The sequence below is a fragment of the Lathyrus oleraceus genome, chromosome 6, assembly GCF_024323335.1.
Source record: "Lathyrus oleraceus cultivar Zhongwan6 chromosome 6, CAAS_Psat_ZW6_1.0, whole genome shotgun sequence".
Lineage (NCBI taxonomy): Eukaryota > Viridiplantae > Streptophyta > Magnoliopsida > Fabales > Fabaceae > Lathyrus > Lathyrus oleraceus.
This window is the reverse complement of record NC_066584.1, coordinates 11,680,499-11,701,153: the sequence shown is the minus strand read 5'-3', so window position 1 is coordinate 11,701,153 and position 20,655 is coordinate 11,680,499. Positions and strand designations below refer to the sequence as shown.

Here is a 20,655-nt window from a genome sequence, read left to right as displayed (position 1 = left end):
TTTACTTTTGAGAAGTCCCTTTTCTTTGCAATTTGTGTCTATTCTCCTTTAAGGTTATCCTATGTACAAGCATCTTTTCTTCAAAAACTTGGAGTGTATATTCATGTTAATTTGCAATTTATTTGCGTCATAGACATCAATGGTATGTTTGGGATGTGGAAATGATAACTCTACCTATTTATGAGTAAAGTCATAGTTGAATTCTTTCTTATGAATTGTTTGTGTTTTTAATGTTTGTGCTCTTCTTTTTATATTGTAGTTAATACTTGTGTGTCAATTATAGACAATTTAAGGTGGTTGTCCCCGATTCGTATTATCTTTTAATGGTGATTGGAAATTAAACTCTGATTGTCTAAATCTTAGACCATGATATCCTAATGAGTCATAAATGTGTTCTGTATCGTATCTCAATCAGATATTGCTCTGCACTAGACTTGGTAGCATAACCAACCTAGTCAATCAACTATTTCAACCCAACCCTATTCTTCTAGGCAAATCATGAATCAGTGAGATGAGCTCCATTGGTCTAAGCTGAATTCGGTTCATTCAAAAACGTGAGGAAGAAGACATTAAGTCATTGTAGCTAACATTTGGTGATTTGCTCACACTCTCAAATAAACACCATAAAAGAAGAAAGGGAAAACAAAAGAAATGAGGTGTTGTATGTTGTCGTGAGCGTTTGTTGAAGATTCAGGACCGAAGAGGGAGAATGATGCAGAGATAATTGTTGGAAATTTGTAAGATAAAGTGAAGAGATGAAAAAAATGAGAAAGGGTGAAGGCTATTTATAGATTTTAACTTACAGAAGAAAGACAACTGGATTTTAGGGTATCATATTAGGGCTTCAAGAAGTAGGAGAATTGGAACAGTCAAGCGACCAACAGACATTGGTCGAGCACGGTCTGAGGCCGCCACACATAAAAAATTAGAGAAAACTCGCCTGAAAAAAAAGCATTCGAGCCATGTCTGATAACCGTTGACCGATCTTAAGAAAGCATTTCGCCTTTACACGGTTGATACTTAAGAGATTGTGTACATATCTATTTTCTGGATGCCATGGGAAAACATTTTGCCCTTATATGGCTCATGCTTAAGGATATGTGTATGTTTGATTTCTTGATATATTCTAGGAAAACATTTTGCACTTATATGACTCATGTTTGAGGGGTTGTGTCCATGTCTTAGTTCTTGAGTCAGGTTCTGAAATGAATATATTCAACTCGAACCGAGAGGAGCTCGCCCCTATTAATGATTTGTCCATAAGAACAAGGTTGGTTGAAACTGTTTATTGACCAAGTTGGTTATGTTGGTCGAAATCTAGCGCAATACAATATCTGATTGAGATATTATAAAGGACACATTTATGATTGATTGAGGATATCATGGTTTGAAATTTGGACAACCAAATCTGATTCTCAATCACTATTAAGAGGTCATACGAATCGGACAATCACATTAAATTTTTTCTGATGAACATTCATGTAAAACTGGTCAAAATTAGTATATAAGAAAAAAAAATATAAGAAGAATAGACACACAATACACAAAAGAGAATTGGACTATTATTTTACTGGTCCTCACTAGTAGATAATAGAGTTATCATTTGCTATACTTTTATGAAAACAAATTGCTTTTAGAAAATTTATAATTTGTAGTAATTATTATCATTTGCATACATTGACATAAAATGTAGAAACAGCTAGAAAATGTTCAACCCAATCATTAAACATTACACATGGTCCAAAAAAAGAAAAAGCAGATAAAGAATTGCAACACAAATCTTATGTGAAGAAACATTACATCTAAGGAATAGAAGAAACTTGAGAGTTTTGAAATGGAAACTTACAAGGAAAGAAACTATGAAACCACATAAATGGACAAATCTTTGGTTTAGCAAAGAAATCAGCACACTCCATCACTGATCTTTGAAAAGGAAGATCATGAATACAATTCTTCCCAACATCAAGAACACCTCTTTGAATCAACATCCTACAAAAAGGTCCCACATGAGTAAAATAGTTATCTGACAATGAAAAATTCACCAAGTTCACCAAACCTGCACACACAATTTCTGGAACAATTCCATAAAACATGTTACCAGCCAAATTAACAACCTCAACTTTCTCAAGACAGCTTAGAGAAAACGGTAAAGGACCAGTAAGTTGATTATTTCCAACATCAAAAACTACAGCCTCTTGAAAATAGCCTATCTCATGAGGCAAACAGCCTGTTAACTCATTGTTTAGTAAAACAACTTCGGTTAAACTCGACAAAGCTTTCGGAAGATTCCTCGGTATCGGACCGACGAATTTGTTGTTAGCCAAAGTGAGTAAGAATATCGAACTTGAAGCTAAATTTTCAGGTAACTTTTGTGTAAGAAGATTGTTATTGATGAAAAGAATCTCAAGGTTTTGTGTGAAGATCTGTTGCGGAACTCCACCGGAGAAGAAATTGAACCTTATATCCAAGAATGTTAAAGTGTTCATGCCAAGAACAGCTATAGGAAAAGGACCTGAAAATCGGTTATTGCTTAAATCAAGCTCATAAAGATAAGGAAGTTTGGTGATTTGAGAAGTGATTGTGCCAATGAAGTTATTAGAATTTGCATGAAAAAGAGCAATATCAGGAAGTTTATCGATAAAACCATCAAGTGTTGAAGCACTAAGATGAAAGCCATTGAAATCTATAGAAGCTAAAGCAATAGCTGAGTTGTTATCTGGTGGATTATCACAGTAGAAGCCTTTGTAGTTGCATATATCAGAACCTATCCATGATTTTGTAACACCTAATGGATCTGAAGTGATCATGGATTTGAAGTTTTGGATCACTGGATACACTATAGCAAGTCTTTGGTCTGCAAATACTAAAGAGTGTGTTTTGAGCAGAAAGAGCATGCACAAAGTTGAAAACAATAATTTTGCAAAGATGCTACTCATCCTTTTTCTTTTTTGATTCAAAAACAGCACTGAGAAAGAAGTGAAGTGTGTTAATTAGGCCAAGTTTGAAGTTGCTTTTTTGTTTTGTATGTATATAAGCAAAATGAATGGGATTTGGGTGGATAGTAGTCCAAAGAAAGAAGTGATATTCACATGGTTTGTGGTTGGTTATATATTATAACTATAGCTGTTGCACTAGTTTGTGGTTTCGTCACATGCACGTCATATTAGAATATGGACATGATATATATAATATAACAGTACTTTCCATGAATGAATTCTTTTGTATTATCTTTGATACAAAGAATGTCAATTTTCTGTATTAGTTGCTCAAAATTTTCACTTGTGGTGAGGATGTACGATCATATATATAAACAAATAACCTAAAAAAAAACAATATATATATATATATATATATATATATATATATATATATATATATATATATATATATATATATATATATATATATATATATATATATATATATATATATATATATATATATATATATATATAACTTTATTCAAATCTCTCTCTATGTCACATTATATCTTGCTAATGTGGCTAAGGACAAATGGTATATCACAATATTTAGAAGTGATAAGGTTCATTAGGGTTATTTTATTTACTCCGCTATAACCGCATGCAATCGGGTGGACTTTTTATTTTTATTTTAAAAAAGAATAGTAATTGAATTTTCTTAAAGGGGAAATGTTGATTGATGGTGTAATGTGTTGATTAACTTGACAAAATGCTTCTTTTATTTTTAAAGATGATTTTGAGAAAGTGTATGATTCAGTTAGCTGAAGTTTCTTAGATTATGTCAAATTCGATTTTAATGATAAATGGAGATTTTGTATCAGTGCTTGTGTATTTTGTGGCAATCTGGTCGTGCTAGTTAATGGTTTTCCGATCCAAGAGATTAAGATCCAAAGGGGGTTAAAATAGGGAGACCCTTTAACACCTTTCCTCTTTCTCCTAATGGCTGAAAGCCTTAGTGGATTGATCAAGATGGCCACCGACCTTAGTCTTTTTCTTAGGGTTTAGAGTGAGATCATCTAATTTGGAAACTTCTCACCTTTAGTATGTCGATAATACCTTAATCTTGGGAGATCCTTCTGTTGAAAGTTTGTGGTCTATTAAAGCGATTATGAGGAGTTTTAGTTAGCTTTGGACCGTGGGGTTAATTTCCATAAGAGCGATCTGATTGGGGTTAATGTTGACCCTTTTTGTTTTCTCTTAGTTGAGAATTTTCTCCATTGCAAGATTGAGTCTCTTCCCTTTGTTGTATTCTAATAGGTGTCAACAGTTTGTTGGATTCTACTTGGGAACCTCTAGTTAATTGATTTGGAAGATACTTTACTCTTGGAATCATACGTATGTGAGTCTATGGGGGTAGAGTCACCCTTTTTAATTATGTTCTCAATGTTATTCATGTGTTCTTACTTTCGTTCCTCAAGAAGCATGTGAAAGTATGGAAGAAATTAGTTAGAATTCAGAGGAGGTTCCTTTGGACAGGTTGGAAAGGGGATTCTAAGATCTTTTAGGTGAGATGGTCTGATGTGTGTAAGCCTAAAAAGGTTTTGGGTTAGGTGTTAGAGATCTCCAGATGGTAAATTTAGTGCTTCTAGCTAAATAAAGATGGCATCTTTTGATGGATGCTTCTGGGTCGTGGGTTGATATCATGTCTTCGAAGTATGGTCACTCCATTGACACCTCATTGTGTAGGGATCTGTCGCGGCGCGAAAAATAATTGAGCGTAACGAGTACTCGAAATAATAACAGAGTCACCATCGAAGTTTATTTATTCCAAAAGTAAAGAGAAAATATCGATAAAACCCTTAAAGAACAAAAAATATGATCGTCGCAACCAAATTCTGGTTCGGGAGTCGATTATGCGAGGGGAAGGTATTAACACCAATCACATCCGATGTACTCAACATGAACTATTTAGTTAGATTTGCGAATGGAATGATAGATTAACGTTATTGTTTTCTTCAAGTTATAAAAAGTTTGAAAGGAAAAAGAAACTAGCGCAAAAAAAAGTTTTTATTAGGGTGTTTGACAAGATTGCGAGTCTTGCTCATACGTATCCACAAGTGTGATGAGGAATTCAAAGCTACATAAATCTGGGTTTTCATTAGTTGATTTTAATGAACGAATGTTTATGTCGCGTTCTAGTGGTTAAACATTGCTTGTATGCTCGCAAAGGAGGCTTAAACGTTTGTTTGTATTGTGGTAGAACGAATAAGATATTGTTCGTTTGTAAAAAAGTTTTCGATCGCTCGGGGGCGAGAAAAAAATAAGTTTGAATGGTTAAGTATGTTTTGTGAGGATGAAGAATGCTCGGTAAGACCTATATGTGTGCCTCGGGGCCGATTATTCAAGGTTTCAAGGAGTGTGTACCCCAATGTCCTTTTTCATCCGATTTTTTGCGAAAATATTTTGACGGAAGATGAATATAAGACCAAGGCGTGTGCCCAGAGACCAATTATTCATGGTTTCAAAGCTACGCAGTTATGGGCAGAAAATATTTGTGTTGATCGATTTTAGAGAAGGTTGCTTAGGTCACATTCAAGCAGAAAAACATTGCTTGCTATCCAGTCATAGTAGTATGGAACATTGTGAGTCCATCGAAATAGAGTGGATAAAACAGGATCTGGATTCTCACATATCGTATTTTAATCGCATTCAAGCGGACACCATTGCTTACTACTCGCACATGGAAGGATTGAAGCGTTAGTTTGTGCTTCGTGTTAGAATGGATAAAATATCATTCGTTTATGAAAATATTTTCGGTCGCGCTAAGGCAGAACAATCTAGGTTTGATTGATTGGATTATTTTTAGGTGGAAGACAAATATTCGAACGAGAAATCTATTACGACTTGTATCCAAATATTCGAGAATAGGATTGGATATTACGTCTAACTAGTCCTTTTTAATCCAAGTTAATTGTGAAAGGTTTGAAACGCGTTCGAAGAATTTTAAGCAGAAGACAAATACTCGAGCGAGCAAGCTAATTACGGCTTGTACCCAAGTATTTGAGACTAGGATTGGATATTACGTCAAATTAGTCATTTTTAATCCAAGTTAGTTGCGAAAGGTTTGAAACGCGTTTGATGAATTTTAAGTGGAAGACAAATACTCGAGCGGACAAGCTAATTACGGCTTGTACCCAAGTACTCGAGATTAGGATTGGATATTCCGTCCAACTAGTCCTTTTTAATCCAAGTTAATTGCGAAAGGTTTGAAACGCGTTCGATGAATTTTAAGCGGAAGACAAATACTCGAGCGGGCAAGCTAATTACAGCTTGTACCCAAGTATTCAGGACTAGGATTGAATATTACGTCTAACTAGTCCATTTTAGTCTATTTTTTATTGTGAAAAAGATTTGAAGCGCTTAAGTTTGAAAAGGACTTTATGTTGATCAAGTAATTGATTTTTGTTTTGGAAAAAAGATTGATTTTATTTGGCTTTTTATGTTATTAACATTTAAATAATTAATTAATGAATAAAAGTATAAAAACTAAAATAGAAGGGAGGGTGCATGCAAGTATTGGGGTGTTTAGTAAGAAGGAAAAAAAATCAAATGGGCTTGAAACCCCAAAATGAAACTAATAAAATAAAGACAAAAAAAGGGGGTGCCAAATCCAGGAGGGAGGAGTTGCCAAGAGCAATTGAGCCCAAGGCCAACCACAAAACCTTGAACAACAAAAAAAAGTCCTCTTAAATAAATAGTCTCAAAAAACTTATGCTAATAGATAAGTTAAAATAAGTTTATGCAAACAAATTTTTACTCTCATTGATCTTTTAGTTTGTTAGTTTATTTAAATATTATTTAAATTGTTTATTTATATATGTCTAAAATAAACAGGCTTTTATGTAGGCTAACAGTCTAACTAGGCATTCGAAAAGGTCAAACTCTAACCTCAAAATAAGCATATGACAGACTATAGGTCAGGCTTAGGCTTGGGAAAACCTATCTCGACTCAGACTATTTCCACCCCTAACAACAAGTTTCAACCAAATGTAATTTCAACCAAAACTAATCAATATGAAACTTAGCAAGCAAAAGGCGCAAGCATGAATTACAAACTTAAATAGCCATGAAAACGTGATCAACAACAACAAAACAACATCAAAATGGCAAAACTCGAAATTCCAAATTTCTAAACGTAAGGGCACGATCCGACTTTGATTTGCGATTTTAAGTAGGGGTGACAATCAAATCCATTAAGACAAAATTCATCCACACAAAAATTCATCTAATTCATCCACCCCATAAAACGTAAGTTAATGGATTTGACAAATCCCTCCATTTAGATGCATGGATTGATCAAATTCATCTAACATTTTTTAATGATCAAATAGACTATTTTTATTATTAAAAAAAATTCGAAAATACAACAAACAATTTTTTTCGAAAATTAAAATAAATGGCTTTTTGGAAAGTACAAAAAATCAGTTTTCTCCGAAAATTTGAAAAAAAGTAATATTATTTTTCGAAAATACAAAAAAAATCGATTTTTTTCCAAAAATATAAAAACCTATATGTTCCAAAAATTAAAAAAAAACTCATTTTTTTTGGAAAATACAAAAAAAATGATTTTTTTTTGAAAATACAAAAAATATATTTTTTACGGAAATACAAACAAAATAGAACAATTGTTTGGAAAATGCATAAATTTGATTTTTTCAAAAATAAAAAAAAATGATTATTTTGAAAATACTAAAATCATTTTTTTTCGAAAATACAAAAAAAAACATTTTCCCCTAAAATACAAAAATTCAAAATCTTCCCAAAATTACAAAAATCGTTATTTTTTAAATATAAAAAATAATATTTTTTTTCTGAAAATAATAAAAATTGATTTTTTTTTTCAAAAATACAAAAAACCAAAATTTCCCAAGAAATAAAAAAAAAACATTTTTTCCGAAAAATATAAAAAACAATTTTTTTTCAAAAATACAAAAAATCTTTTTTTATACACACAAAATTGGATTGATTTAGAAAATAAAAAATCAATTGTTTTACCGAAAAAAATTAATGTTTTTTTAGAAATTAAAAAAGTTTATTGTTTTGAAACAAAATTGGATGGATGGATATTCAACCACTAAAAATATATTAATGGATGGATTGTGTAACACCCGAGGCCGAAGAGGGCGGAAAATGGTTACATGTAACACCCGAGGGCGAGGAAGTGGTTGTCGGTGCACGAGCATGACAATGAGACACTCCTAGCAGCTTCAACGGGAAACACCAAAATTCACATTGGAATGAGAGAGATCCCGAGGTTGTGCAGGTATGAGACTGCATGGTTGAAGGGAGGCTTATAAGGATTAATTGGTACTACCTATACCATCAAGATGCATTTTCTTTTCGGTAACCTAACAAATAAGAACTCCATAGTAAAGTGTGTTTGACTTGGAGTAATATATGGATGGTTGACCTTCTGGAAAGTTTCTTGAAAAGCATGTGAGTGAGGACAAAATATGTTGAAATGACGCGTGTTGGTTTGTGGGGTCAGTCAGTAATCTTGAAAGCAGTCTGAGGCATTACAAATGGTATCAGAGCACAACTCTCCCAATACGATATGGTTCAGGTGTGAACCAAGCGGAAGTTGATGGGCATGTAACACCCGAGGCCGAAGAAGGCAAAAAGTGGTTACATGAAGCTGGTGGGCATGTAACACCCGGGGCCGAAGAGGACGGAAAGTGGTACTACCTATATCATCAAGATGCATCTTCTTTTCGGTAGCCTAACAAATAAGAACTCCTTAGTTAAGTGTGCTTGATTTGGAGTAGTATTTGGATGGGTGACCTTCTGGGAAGTTTCCTGGAAAGCATGTGAGTGAGAACAAAATATGTTGAAATGACCCGTGTTGGTTTGTGGGGTCAGTCGGTAATCTTGAAAGTAGTCTGAGGCGTTACAAATGGTATTGGAGCAGACTTCTCCCAGTATGATGTGGTTTGGGGATGAACCAAACGGAAGCTGGTGGACGTGTAACACCCGAGGCCGAAAAGGGCAGAAAGTGGTTACATGAAGCTGGTGGGCATGTAACACCCGAGGCCGAAGAGGGTGGAAAGTGGTTACATGTAACACCTGAGGGCGAAGGAGTGGTTGTCGGTGCACGAGGCATGACAATGAGATACTTCTAGCAGCTTCAAGGGGAAAAACCAAAATTCACATCGGAATGAGAGGGATCTTGAGGTTGTGCAGGTATGGGACTCCATGGTTGAATGAATGCTTATAAAGATTAATTTGTACTACCTATACCATCAAGACGCATCTTCTTTTCGGTAGTCTAACAAATAAGAACTCCATAGTTAAGTGTGCTTGACTTGGAGTAGTATTTGGATGGGTGACCATCTGATAAGTTTCTCGAAAAGCATGTGAGTGAGGACAAAATATGCCAAAATGACTCGTGTTGGTTTGTGGGGTCAGTCGGTAATCTTGAAAGTAGTTTGAGGTGTTACAGATTTGATGAATTTTATCCTTAATGGATGGATTGAATTGAATATTTTAAAGGAAAATTTAGTGGATTGTTAATGGACTTATGGATTGTATTGATCAATCCATTATGAATCCAATTCATATCAATATAATTCATCCAATTTTCCACCCATAGTTTCAAGTAAAAATAATGGTGGAATCATGTTTAGAATTCCATTGTAAATCAATTTGAGTATTTATTTGTTTGAAACAAAGTGGATTTGCAAATTTCGGATTTGTGTTCATGAGATGTTCATGAACTTCAAGAACCATAGTTTTTCGGATTTGATTAATTTGCCATGATTATGTAATGATGTGATAATGATTAAATGAGAATAATGTTATATCTTTACTGTAAGAACAAAAATTGTTCTACAACAGATTCCTTGATTTTGATGATAACAAAGGATGAAACCAAAAATGGCACCCTAACGAAAAGTTTCTAAGTGTGCAGGGTTCTAAAGAAAGAAGTAATAAATCTGATGATGTCATCAGATGCACAACAAGATCAGATACAAATTCTCAAGTATCAGAAGCATCTGAAGTGGAATCTCGTTCAAGAAAGTCTGACTCTGGACAAAACTGCAAAGTATCAGAAGCATCTGAACATGAAGTAAAGTCTAGAAGCTCTGATTCTGGAGAAACGTTATCAGCGCCATCTGAACTCTCAAGAGATCAACATCAGAAGCAAGATTCCAAGATTCTCCAGAAACACAAATACTCTGATTATGGATTTGCTAATCATGAAGAAGTAACGTTCAAGTCAAGTAAAGATTTTCAAATAGATTTCCTAAACAGAGAAAGAGACGTTAATCTCCACTTCCAAGAGAGAAGATACTACTTGTGGTAAGTAGTCACTTCAAAGATGAAAAGTTAAACTGCAGAAGCTATTTAAGTGATGGAGTAAACTCAGTTTAATATCCACCAGATTCAACTCTACTCCAACTCATATATAAATAGAGCTGCAATCAACATTCAGTAACAAGAAATCAACTAGCCAAAACTATACTGAATTATTTCACGCTCAAGAAAATCATCTTTGCTCTCAAAGAATTTCACTAAGCTTTTGCTTATTAAGTGAAAAAATCTGTTCTTAAGTTTGTAATACTTGCTTTCTTAGAAGCACTCTAGATTACATATCTTGTATCTTTTATTTGTTTGATTTCCTCAAGTGACTTTGTGTGGTCTGTAGACTTGAGAAGACTAAGAGATTTTCTTCTCTCTTAGGTGTTGTTTGTAATCTTTCAAGATTAGTGGATTAAGTCCTTGTTGAAGGCGAAATCACCTTGGCCGGGTGGACTGGAGTAGCTTTGTGTTATAAGCGAACCAGTATAAAATCCTTGTGTGATTTTCTTTTTGAAAAGCGCTTATTTTTCCAAACAATTCAAACCCCCCCTTTCTTGTTTTTCTCACCTTCAATTGGTATCAGAGCTCCGGCTCTGTTATTGATTTTCTAATCAAACACTTAACCGTGTAGAGAGATCCAGTACGAGAAAAACAATGGCCCACTCAAATGAAAGAGATTCTTACAATGCCAAGCCTCCTGTTTTTGATGGAGAAAAATTTGATTACTGGAAAGACAGAATCGAAAGTTTCTTTCTGGGTTATGATGCTGACCTCTGGGACATTGTCACAGATGGATACAAACCTCCAGTCTTAAATGGAGCTGAAGTTCCCAGAAGCAAAATGTCAGAAGATCAGAAACGTGACTTCAAAAATCACCACAAGGCCAGAACAATACTTCTAAATGCTATATCATACAACGAATATGAAAAAATCACCAACAGAGAGACAGCCAAAGATATACTTGACTCTCTGAAGATGACCCATGAAGGAAACTCCCAAGTCAAGGAGACGAAGGCTCTGGCGCTTATCCAGAAGTATGAAGCCTTCAAGATGGAAGATGATGAAGCTATAGAAGCTATGTTTTCCAGATTTCAAACTCTTATTGCAGGTCTTAAAGTGCTAGACAAAGGATACACGACTGCAGATCATGTTAAGAAGATAGTCAGAAGTCTGCCAAAGAAATGGAGACCAATGGTTACTGCTCTGAAGTTATCAAAGGATCTGAACAATATCAGCCTTGAAGAACTTGTTAGCTCTCTCAGAAGCCATGAGATAGAACTAGAGGAGGATGAGCCTCAGAAAAAGAACAAGTCAGTGGCGCTTAAGTCCAGATCTGAAAGACGGAAGCCTGACAGAACCAAAGCTCTCCAGGAAGAAGCTGAAGACACTGACGATTCTGAACCAGAAGACTCTGATGATGAAGAAGAGTTGTCCCTACTAACCAGAAGAGTCAAGCAACTCTGGAAAAAGAGGAACAACAACTTCAGAAGACCTAGACCCAGAGGGGATCGATCAGAGTCAACTTCAAAAGGTAAAGCTAACAAAGATATTACCTGTTATGAATGTAAAGAAACAGGTCATTACAGAAATGAATGCCCTAAGTTGAAGAAGGACAACCCTAGGAAAGAAAGCTTCAAGAAAAACACCTTCAGAACAAAGAAAGGACTGATGGCTACCTGGGATGACAGTGAATCTGGATCATCAGAATCTGACTCTGATGAACAAGCCAACGTAGCACTTATGGCTACCACATCCAGCTGTTCAGACGAAGAATCTGAAGAGGTATTTTCTGAACTTTCTAGATCTGACTTAGAATCATGTTTGTCAGAAACTCTTACTTCTTATCAGAAATTAAAACAAAAGTTTAAAAACGTTAAAGGCTGTCTTAAAGCAAAATTTGAAGAGTGTAGTGAACTTGAGATAACAATTCTATCACAAGAAGATACAATCAAATCTTTAACGTTAGAAAGAGATGGAGCTAAAACAAAAAGCTTAGAATTAGAAGAAGCGTTGTCTCAAGCACCACAAACTTCAAATGAAATTATTTATAAATATGAAGAAGCCTTTCAAAAATTTCTGAAGAATGGAATAGACAGGAGTATTATGGCATCCATGATTTATGGAGTAAGTCAGAATAATAAAAGGGGAATTGGGTATGATCCTAAGGAAGATGAAACCTCTACCAGTAACCAAATTAAATCGCCTTTTTCATATCACTACACACACACACAAGAACACAAATTTAAAAATGCTAGAAGACCCAAAGTTGTAAGAAACTCTGGGAAAACTAATCTGAAAGGACCCAAGAGATTCTGGGTACCGAAAGATAAGATTATCTATGTTGCAGATATCCTATGCAGCAAAGTTCAGACACCAGTCATGGTACCTGGACTCTGGATGCTCGCGACATATGACGGGAAGAAAGTCTATGTTCCAAAGCCTGGAACTTAAAGACTCTGGATTTGTAGGCTTCGGAGGAGATCAGAAAGGAAGAATCAGAGGCTCCGGAACTATTGGTAATGGTACTCTTCCCTCTATATCTGATGTTCTTTATGTAGAAGGATTAATGCATAACTTGTTATCCATAAGTCAATTAAGTGATAACGGTTATGATGTAATCTTTAATCAAAAAACATGTAAAGCCATTAATCAGAACGATGGCTCTGTCCTTTTCACAGGCAAGAGGAAAAACAACATTTATAAAATAAATCTTTCTGATTTAAAAGATCAAAATGTTAAATGTTTAATGTCAGTTCACGAAGAGCAATGGGTATGGCATAGACGCTTAGGCCACATTAGCATGAGAAAACTTTCTCAGCTAACTAAACTTGAGTTAGTCAGAGGCTTACCTAAACTGAAGTTTTCTTCAGATGCTCTGTGTGAAGCTTGTCAGAAAGGAAAGTTTTCAAAAACATCTTTTAAAAAGAAAAATGTTGTTTCTACCTCTAAGCCTCTGGAGCTTCTTCACATTGACTTATTTGGTCCTGTGAAAACAGCATCAGTCAATGGAAAGAAGTATGGACTAGTAATCGTTGATGATTACAGCCGCTGGACATGGGTAAAATTCCTAAAGCACAAGAGTGAGTCTCACTCTGTATTCACCAGTTTCTGTTCTAAAGTGCAAAAAGAATTTGACTCTAAAATTGTTAGAGTCAGAAGTGATCATGGTGGAGAATTTGAAAATAAAGATTTTGAAGAATTATTTGACTCTAATGGAATATCCCATGATTTCTCCTGCCCTAGAACTCCACAACAAAATGGAGTTGTAGAGAGGAAGAATAGGACACTCCAAGAGATGGCCAGAACCATGATCAATGAAACCAATGTAGCAAAGCACTTTTGGGCAGAAGCTGTAAATACAGCGTGTTACATTCAGAATAGAATCTCTATTAGACCTATTCTGGAAAAGACTCCCTATGAACTGTGTAAGGGAAGAAAACCCAACATCTCATATTTTCATCCTTTTGGATGCATTTGCTTTATATTAAATACTAAAGAACATCTGAACAAGTTTGATTCCAAAGCACAGAAAGGTATTATGTTAGGATACTCAGAACGCTCTAAAGGCTACAGAGTATACAACACAGAAACCAAAATTGTGGAGGAATCAATTCATGTTAGATTTGATGATAAGCTTGACCCTGAAAAGTCAAAGCTAGTTGAAAAGTTTGCAGATTTAGAGATCACTCTGGTAGAATCTGAGAAAACTCCAGAAGCAACCGTCACTCCAGACTCTGAAGAAATTAAATCTCCAGAAATTCCAAGGAAAGTTAAAAGTCGTATTAACGTATCTGAAGATTTGATTTTGGGAAACAAAGATGAACCTGTTAGAACCAGATCTACCTTCAGAACTTCTGAAGATATTCCTCTGGGACTAGTGTCTCTGATTGAGCCTACGTCCTGTGATGAAGCTCTTCAAGATAACGATTGGGTGGCAGCTATGCAAGAAGAGTTGGATCAATTCTCCAAGAATGATGTCTGGGATCTCGTTCCTAAACCCAGAGGCACTCACGTCATTGGAACCAGATGGGTTTTCAGAAACAAGCTGAATGAGAAAGGAGAAGTTGTCAGAAACAAAGCACGACTGGTAGCTCAAGGTTATAGTCAACAAGAAGGTATTGATTATAATGAAACTTTTGCTCCAGTCGCGAGGTTAGAATCTATTCGTCTTCTTGTATCTTTTGCTATTAATCATTCTATTAAACTATATCAAATGGATGTCAAGAGTGCATTTCTTAATGGTTATATTTCAGAAGAAGTGTATGTCAATCAACCTCCAGGCTTTGAAAACTCAAATTTTCCAGAACATGTTTTTAAACTTAAGAAATCCTTATATGGACTTAAACAAGCTCCCAGAGCTTGGTATGAACGCTTAAGCAATTTTCTTCTGGAACAAAATTTTATCAGAGGGAAAGTTGACTCTACACTCTTCTGTAAAAACCTTAATAATGATCTCATGATATGCCAGATTTATGTTGATGATATTATTTTTGGTTCTGCTAATATCTCTGTTTGCAAAGAATTTTCTAAGTTGATGCAGGCTGAGTTTGAAATGAGTTTAATGCAAGAACTAAAGTTCTTTCTGGGAATTCAAATCAATCAAACTCCAGAAGTCACGTACATTCATCAAAGCAAGTACATTAAAGACGTTCTGAAGAAGTTTGACATGACTGAATGCAACTCTGCAAAAACTCCTATGCACCCAACTTGCATTTTGGAGAAGGAAGAGGTAAGCAACAAGGTTTGTCAGAAGCTCTATCGAGGTATGATAGGCTCTCTTCTCTATCTGACTGCTACTCGTCCTGATATTCTCTTTAGTGTCTGTCTTTGTGCCAGATTCCAATCAGATCCTAGAGAATCTCATTTAACAGCAGTTAAAAGAATTCTTAAGTATCTGAAAGGAACTCATAACCTGGGCCTGATGTATGAGAAAACATCAGAGTATAGACTTTCTGGTTACTGTGATGCAGATTACGCAGGAGATAGAATAGAACGAAAAAGTACTTCTGGAAATTGCCAGCTTCTGGGAAACAATCTGATCTCCTGGGCTAGCAAAAGACAGTCAACTATTGCTCTATCAACTGCAGAAGCAGAATACATCTCAGCATCACTGTGCACAACTCAGATGCTCTGGATGAAGCATCAGCTAGAAGATCTTCAGATATTTGAGAGTAACATTCCTATCTTTTGTGATAATACTGCTGCTATTTGTTTAAGTAAGAATCCCATTCTACATTCCAGAGCCAAACACATAGAAATAAAACATCATTTTATCAGAGACTATGTTCAGAAAGGGATAGTAACATTGAAGTTCATTGATACAGAACATCAATGGGCAGATATCTTTACTAAGCCTCTAGCTGAAGATAGATTTCTTTTTATATTAGAAAATCTGAACATTAAAAATTGCCCTGAGTAAAATTTGGCTCTGAACATGTAAAATGAGACTCTGATAAAAACAAATACACTTCTGCCTCTGACTCTGATACTTCTACAAGTTAAGAAGACATCTGAGTTAGAAATCTTCAGAAACCAATCCTTTGGTATTCCTGAAGATCAGATACATCAACACGTGGAGCATTAAACGTCTAACCCTAGAACTTCTAGACAGCTGTCAATAGAAATCAAAGGTCAGAACGTTTGAAATCTCCTAGAGCAGTGTGCGTACTGTTGGGATTAGACATTCATTTATTAGCTGTAATCATTTTTCCCCCCAAGCGTGCTATTTTGAGTGTTGTGTCTAACGCATTCTGAGGTGTCGTTTTGCATGTGTTTTTCTTAGAGTATATAAACACTTTCTCTCACATTTCACACTTATCACTCTCACTCACTCTAAAACCCTAAACCCTCTCTCGAAGCATTCTCTGCAAGTTTCTTCATCTTCATCTTCTTCTTTACAATGGATGCTCAACAACAACAACTGTTCAACTACTCACAGCAAATGGAGTCAAGTTCCACCGCTCAAACCTCTAGTGTTTCAACTCCAACCGTCACCGGTGTTTCTATAACCCCTGTTTATCAAGAACCCCACATTCTTGACCGAGAACGCCACATAAACCTTTCAACTCCCTTTGAAGGTTTGGATGTATTGTGTGAATCTTTGGTTGATTTTGACAACCTAAGAAGAAATGGCGTTGATCTTACTAGGGAACTTCGTCAACAAGGATGGGAAACCTACTTCAACAGGCTTTATGGTCCAATCTACCCTCTTCTGGTCAAGGAGTTCTGGAGACATGCTGATGCAGATGACCAATTCATTGTCTCTTTTGTTCTAGGGGTAAAGATTGTTATCACTGAAGCATCAATTGCCTCCTTGTTGAATATGGAGGAAAGTGGAGGAAAAAGGATTTACAACATTCCTCCCAGGTCTAAACGTATCACTGAAGTCATCAACCCAACTATCTTCAAACCAAATGTTGAAGGAAACCCCTCTAAAAACAAAGAGCTACACCAGAACCTCCGAGTGTGGCTAAAGATCATTCTGGGTACTATTCACCATCGCCCAGCCTCCAACTCCTCTGATTACATAAATGCTGATCAAAAATGCATTTTATACTGTATTCAGAAGGGTATCCAGATCAACCTCCCTGTTCTCCTTTTTAGATATCTGAGGGATTCTGTCAAAGAAACCAGAAACAATATGAAGCCAAGATCTTACATCCCTCTGGGAAGATTGCTTTCTGATGTCTTCATTGAGCATGGATTGGTTGACCAACTGGAAAAGACCAGATGTATGGATGATCTGGCAATTGACGTAGGGAAGCCTCTGAATGCCAAAAACCTCAAAAGCATGGGAATCATCAAAGAAATTAGAGTCAAGCCCACTCTGGATACATCCTGGGAATCTCTAAAAGATCAGAGGAAGATGCCTCATGGCCTGGCCAGATTCTTCAAGAATGAGCCCAGAGACGTTGTTGCCCTCTATCTTCATCGTCTGCTGGAAGAAGGTTTTGATGTCTCTGATTTCAGCCTCGATGACTGTCTGGACTCTGAAGAAGATTTAGTCAGATACAAGAGAGGTGTTTCTGAGAGGAAGATAGCACCACCAGCAAAGAAGGCCAGACTTGACGGAGCTTCTGGAAGCGGATCTTCAGCTCCTCTGCAAATCTCAACTGGTAAGTCTGTTCCTCCTGTCTCCTCTAATCTTCAGATGGCTTCCTCTAATCCTCTCTCCTCTCAACCCATTTATACTACCTCTGAAATCCCACCCTCAATCACCAGAACCTCCCAACCTACATCAGTTCTAAACATAGCCAGAACCTTCATTCCTCCCTCTATACCTGCACAAACTCACCAAAGCACTTCTTCTTCTTCATCATCCTCTATGCCAGAATCACCTCCCTACGTTACTGTTTCCTCTGACCCTGAACCTTCTGATCCTGACTCTCCAACAATAGCCACTCTATATGCTCATAGACTTGCTTCACAACAACCACAAACCACAGAACCTGAAACAACTTCACTTCCACCACAACAAACAACCACCATCCCCTCTGAAACTCAACTCTCTGAAATTCAACCATCTGATCCCCACACTTCTGATATCAACCCACCAATCCTTCCCGCTGTCCCAGAACCAGAATCCGAACATTTAGATTTAAACCCACTTTATGCTTCATCCCCTAGTCTTCAACCAGAAGCAGAATCTGAACCCCAACCTGAGTCAGAATCTGAACCTCAAACCTTGAATCTCAGTCCTCCACCTCATACCTCTGAACCAGAACCTGAACCTGAGCTTTCTAAACCTACCCTTAAGGAAGCCATCTTTATGATTGCAGAGGCTTCAGCTCAAAAGGTTGATTCTCTGGTCACTAACTCTGAAATCAGTGATGATCCTGAATCTGTAAGGACACACTGGAACAGAGTCATTGGCTGGATGACATATGAGTCCTTTAGGCTGAAGAGCATATCTGAACAAGTCCGAAATGACTACATCAGAAATGCTGAGGTAAGACTCCAGGAGAGACTTGCCAGAGAGGCTGAAGCCAGAAGGCTTGAGGAAGAGAGGTTGGCTAGAGAAGCAGAAGAAGCAAGAAGAATAGAAGAGGAAAGAATTGCTCAGGAAGCAGAAATCCTAAGGCAACAAGAAGCTGAAGCTAAGGCTCTGGCAGATGCAGAAGCTCAAGCTGCTGCAGAAGCTGAAGCCCAGCAGGCTCTGACTCAGGGGGAGTCTTCAACTGCTGTTCCCATGATTCTTCAGACTTTGAAGGACCTTAAGGAAAATCAGAATATCCTCCGAGACAGAATGGACAAGCAAGATACGGTCAATGAGAACATCCAGAAGATGCTTGCCATGATCTTGCAGAAATTGCCTCAGAACCCTTAGGCACTTAGGATTTTTTTGTTTTGCTTGCCTTCTTGTTTTTGCTTTCTTGTTTTGCTGACTCTGATGTCTTGTGTTCTCTTGGTTTTTCGTTTCTGCTATATTTTAATACAATGTTTTGTTTTTCTCTTCAATTATTTATTTTCTATGTCTTTTTGATTCTGACAAAAAGGGGGAGAAATCATTAAATAGCTCTGATGAAAATTGTCTAAAAACCTTAAGCACTCTGCAACAATTGTAGAAATAGCTCTGATTAAATAGCTCTAACATTAAATTTAAGAAATTGCAGAAAGTTTTCAGAAATCTCATTACTTGGAAAGCTCTGGTAAGAACTTCTGAACTCCCTAGCACTAACTCAGGGGGAGCTTCTGTCTATCTGATCTTATTTATTTCATGTTTCATCTGCTATTTTAAGTTGTTTTGTCATCATCAAAAAGGGGGAGATTGTAAGAACAAAATTGTTCTACAACAGATTCCTTGATTTTGATGATAACAAAGGATGAAACCAAAAATGGCACCCTAACGAAAAGTTTCTAAGTGTGCAGGGTTCTAAAGAAAGAAGTAATAAATTTGATGATGTCATCAGATGCACAACAAGATCAGATACAAATTCTCAAGTATCAGAAGCATCTGAAGTGGAATCTCGTTCAAGAAAGTCTGACTCTGGACAAAACTGCAAAGTATCAGAAGCATCTGAACATGAAGTAAAGTCTAGAAGCTCTGATTCTGGAGAAATGTTATCAGCGCCATCTGAACTCTCAAGAGATCAACATCAGAAGCAAGATTCCAAGATTCTCCAGAAACACAAATACTCTGATTATGGATTTGCTAATCATGAAGAAGTAACGTTCAAGTCAAGTAAAGATTTTCAAATAGATTTCCTAAACAGAGAAAGAGACGTTAATCTCCACTTCCAAGAGAGAAGATACTACTTGTGGTAAGTAGTCACTTCAAAGATGAAAAGTTAAACTGCAGAAGCTATTTAAGTGATGGAGTAAACTCAGTTTAATATCCACCAGATTCAACTCTACTCCAACTCATATATAAATAGAGCTGCAATCAACATTCAGTAACAAGAAATCAACTAGCCAAAACTATACTGAATTATTTCACGCTCAAGAAAATCATCTTTGCTCTCAAAGAATTTCACTAAGCTTTTGCTTATTAAGTGAAAAAATCTGTTCTTAAGTTTGTAATACTTGCTTTCTTAGAAGCACTCTAGATTACATATCTTGTATCTTTTATTTGTTTGATTTCCTCAAGTGACTTTGTGTGGTCTGTAGACTTGAGAAGACTAAGAGATTTTCTTCTCTCTTAGGTGTTGTTTGTAATCTTTCAAGATTAGTGGATTAAGTCCTTGTTGAAGGCGAAATCACCTTGGCCGGGTGGACTGGAGTAGCTTTGTGTTATAAGCGAACCAGTATAAAATCCTTGTGTGATTTTCTTTTTGAAAAGCGCTTATTTTTCCAAACAATTCAAACCCCCCCTTTCTTGTTTTTCTCACCTTCATTTACAACTTTTGGTGTTTCATGCATATGATGCAAAAATGAAAAAATGGTGCAAAATAAATTTAATATTTTAGTAAATTTTAACCTTATTTATGTGTTGACTTTTGACCTCTTTTTTAATGATGCAAAAATGCATATGAGGATGAATGTAATGAATTGATTTGAAATCATGCAGATGATTTGAATGAAATTATTCAAATGGATAAAAGTAAACTTTTTGGTTTTTTGGTTGACTTTTGCAAAATATCTTTACAAATAATGCAAGAAAAATGCATGAGATGAATGAAAATTTTGGAGTAAATTTTAGGGTATGACAGTTGTCCATATTTAAATATCTTCAACTATTAAATATGAAGAAGACGATCCTTCATATAATCATGGTGGAAGATAGTTAAATACAAAAGACCCAAATTTTGTCCATTGATGAAATGAGATGAAACGTTATGAGTTTATGGAAGATTTCTCTTGTTGGGGATATAAAATGGGATGATTACCGACCTATTGACATTATTATGGAAGAAAGATGTAAGGTGGACTTATTAGG

At 36.0% G+C, this 20,655-nt stretch overlaps 1 protein-coding gene across 2 annotated transcripts; it reads right to left on the bottom strand.

Moving 5' to 3' along the window:
• Positions 1–1,633: 1,633 nt before the first annotated feature.
• Positions 1,634–3,137, bottom strand: LOC127097373 (uncharacterized protein At4g06744). 2 transcript variants are annotated; one of them, XM_051035872.1, is made up of 2 exons: positions 2,057–3,137; positions 1,863–1,989 (listed from the first exon to the last, which is right to left on the bottom strand). In XM_051035872.1, exons 1-2 carry the CDS (start codon positions 2,934–2,936, stop codon positions 1,982–1,984), a joined length of 888 nt encoding a protein of 295 aa, XP_050891829.1. In that variant the 5' UTR covers positions 2,937–3,137; the 3' UTR covers positions 1,863–1,981. The 2 variants fall into 2 exon arrangements, with proteins under 2 accessions (XP_050891827.1, XP_050891829.1); XM_051035870.1 differs by having other exon boundaries at positions 1,634–3,136.
• Positions 3,138–20,655: the final 17,518 nt, after the last annotated feature.

Coding starts and splice junctions, on each gene's coding strand:
- LOC127097373 (XM_051035870.1), bottom strand. CDS start 2,936: ATGAGTAGCATCTTTGCAAAATTATTGTTTTCAACTTTGTGCATGCTC.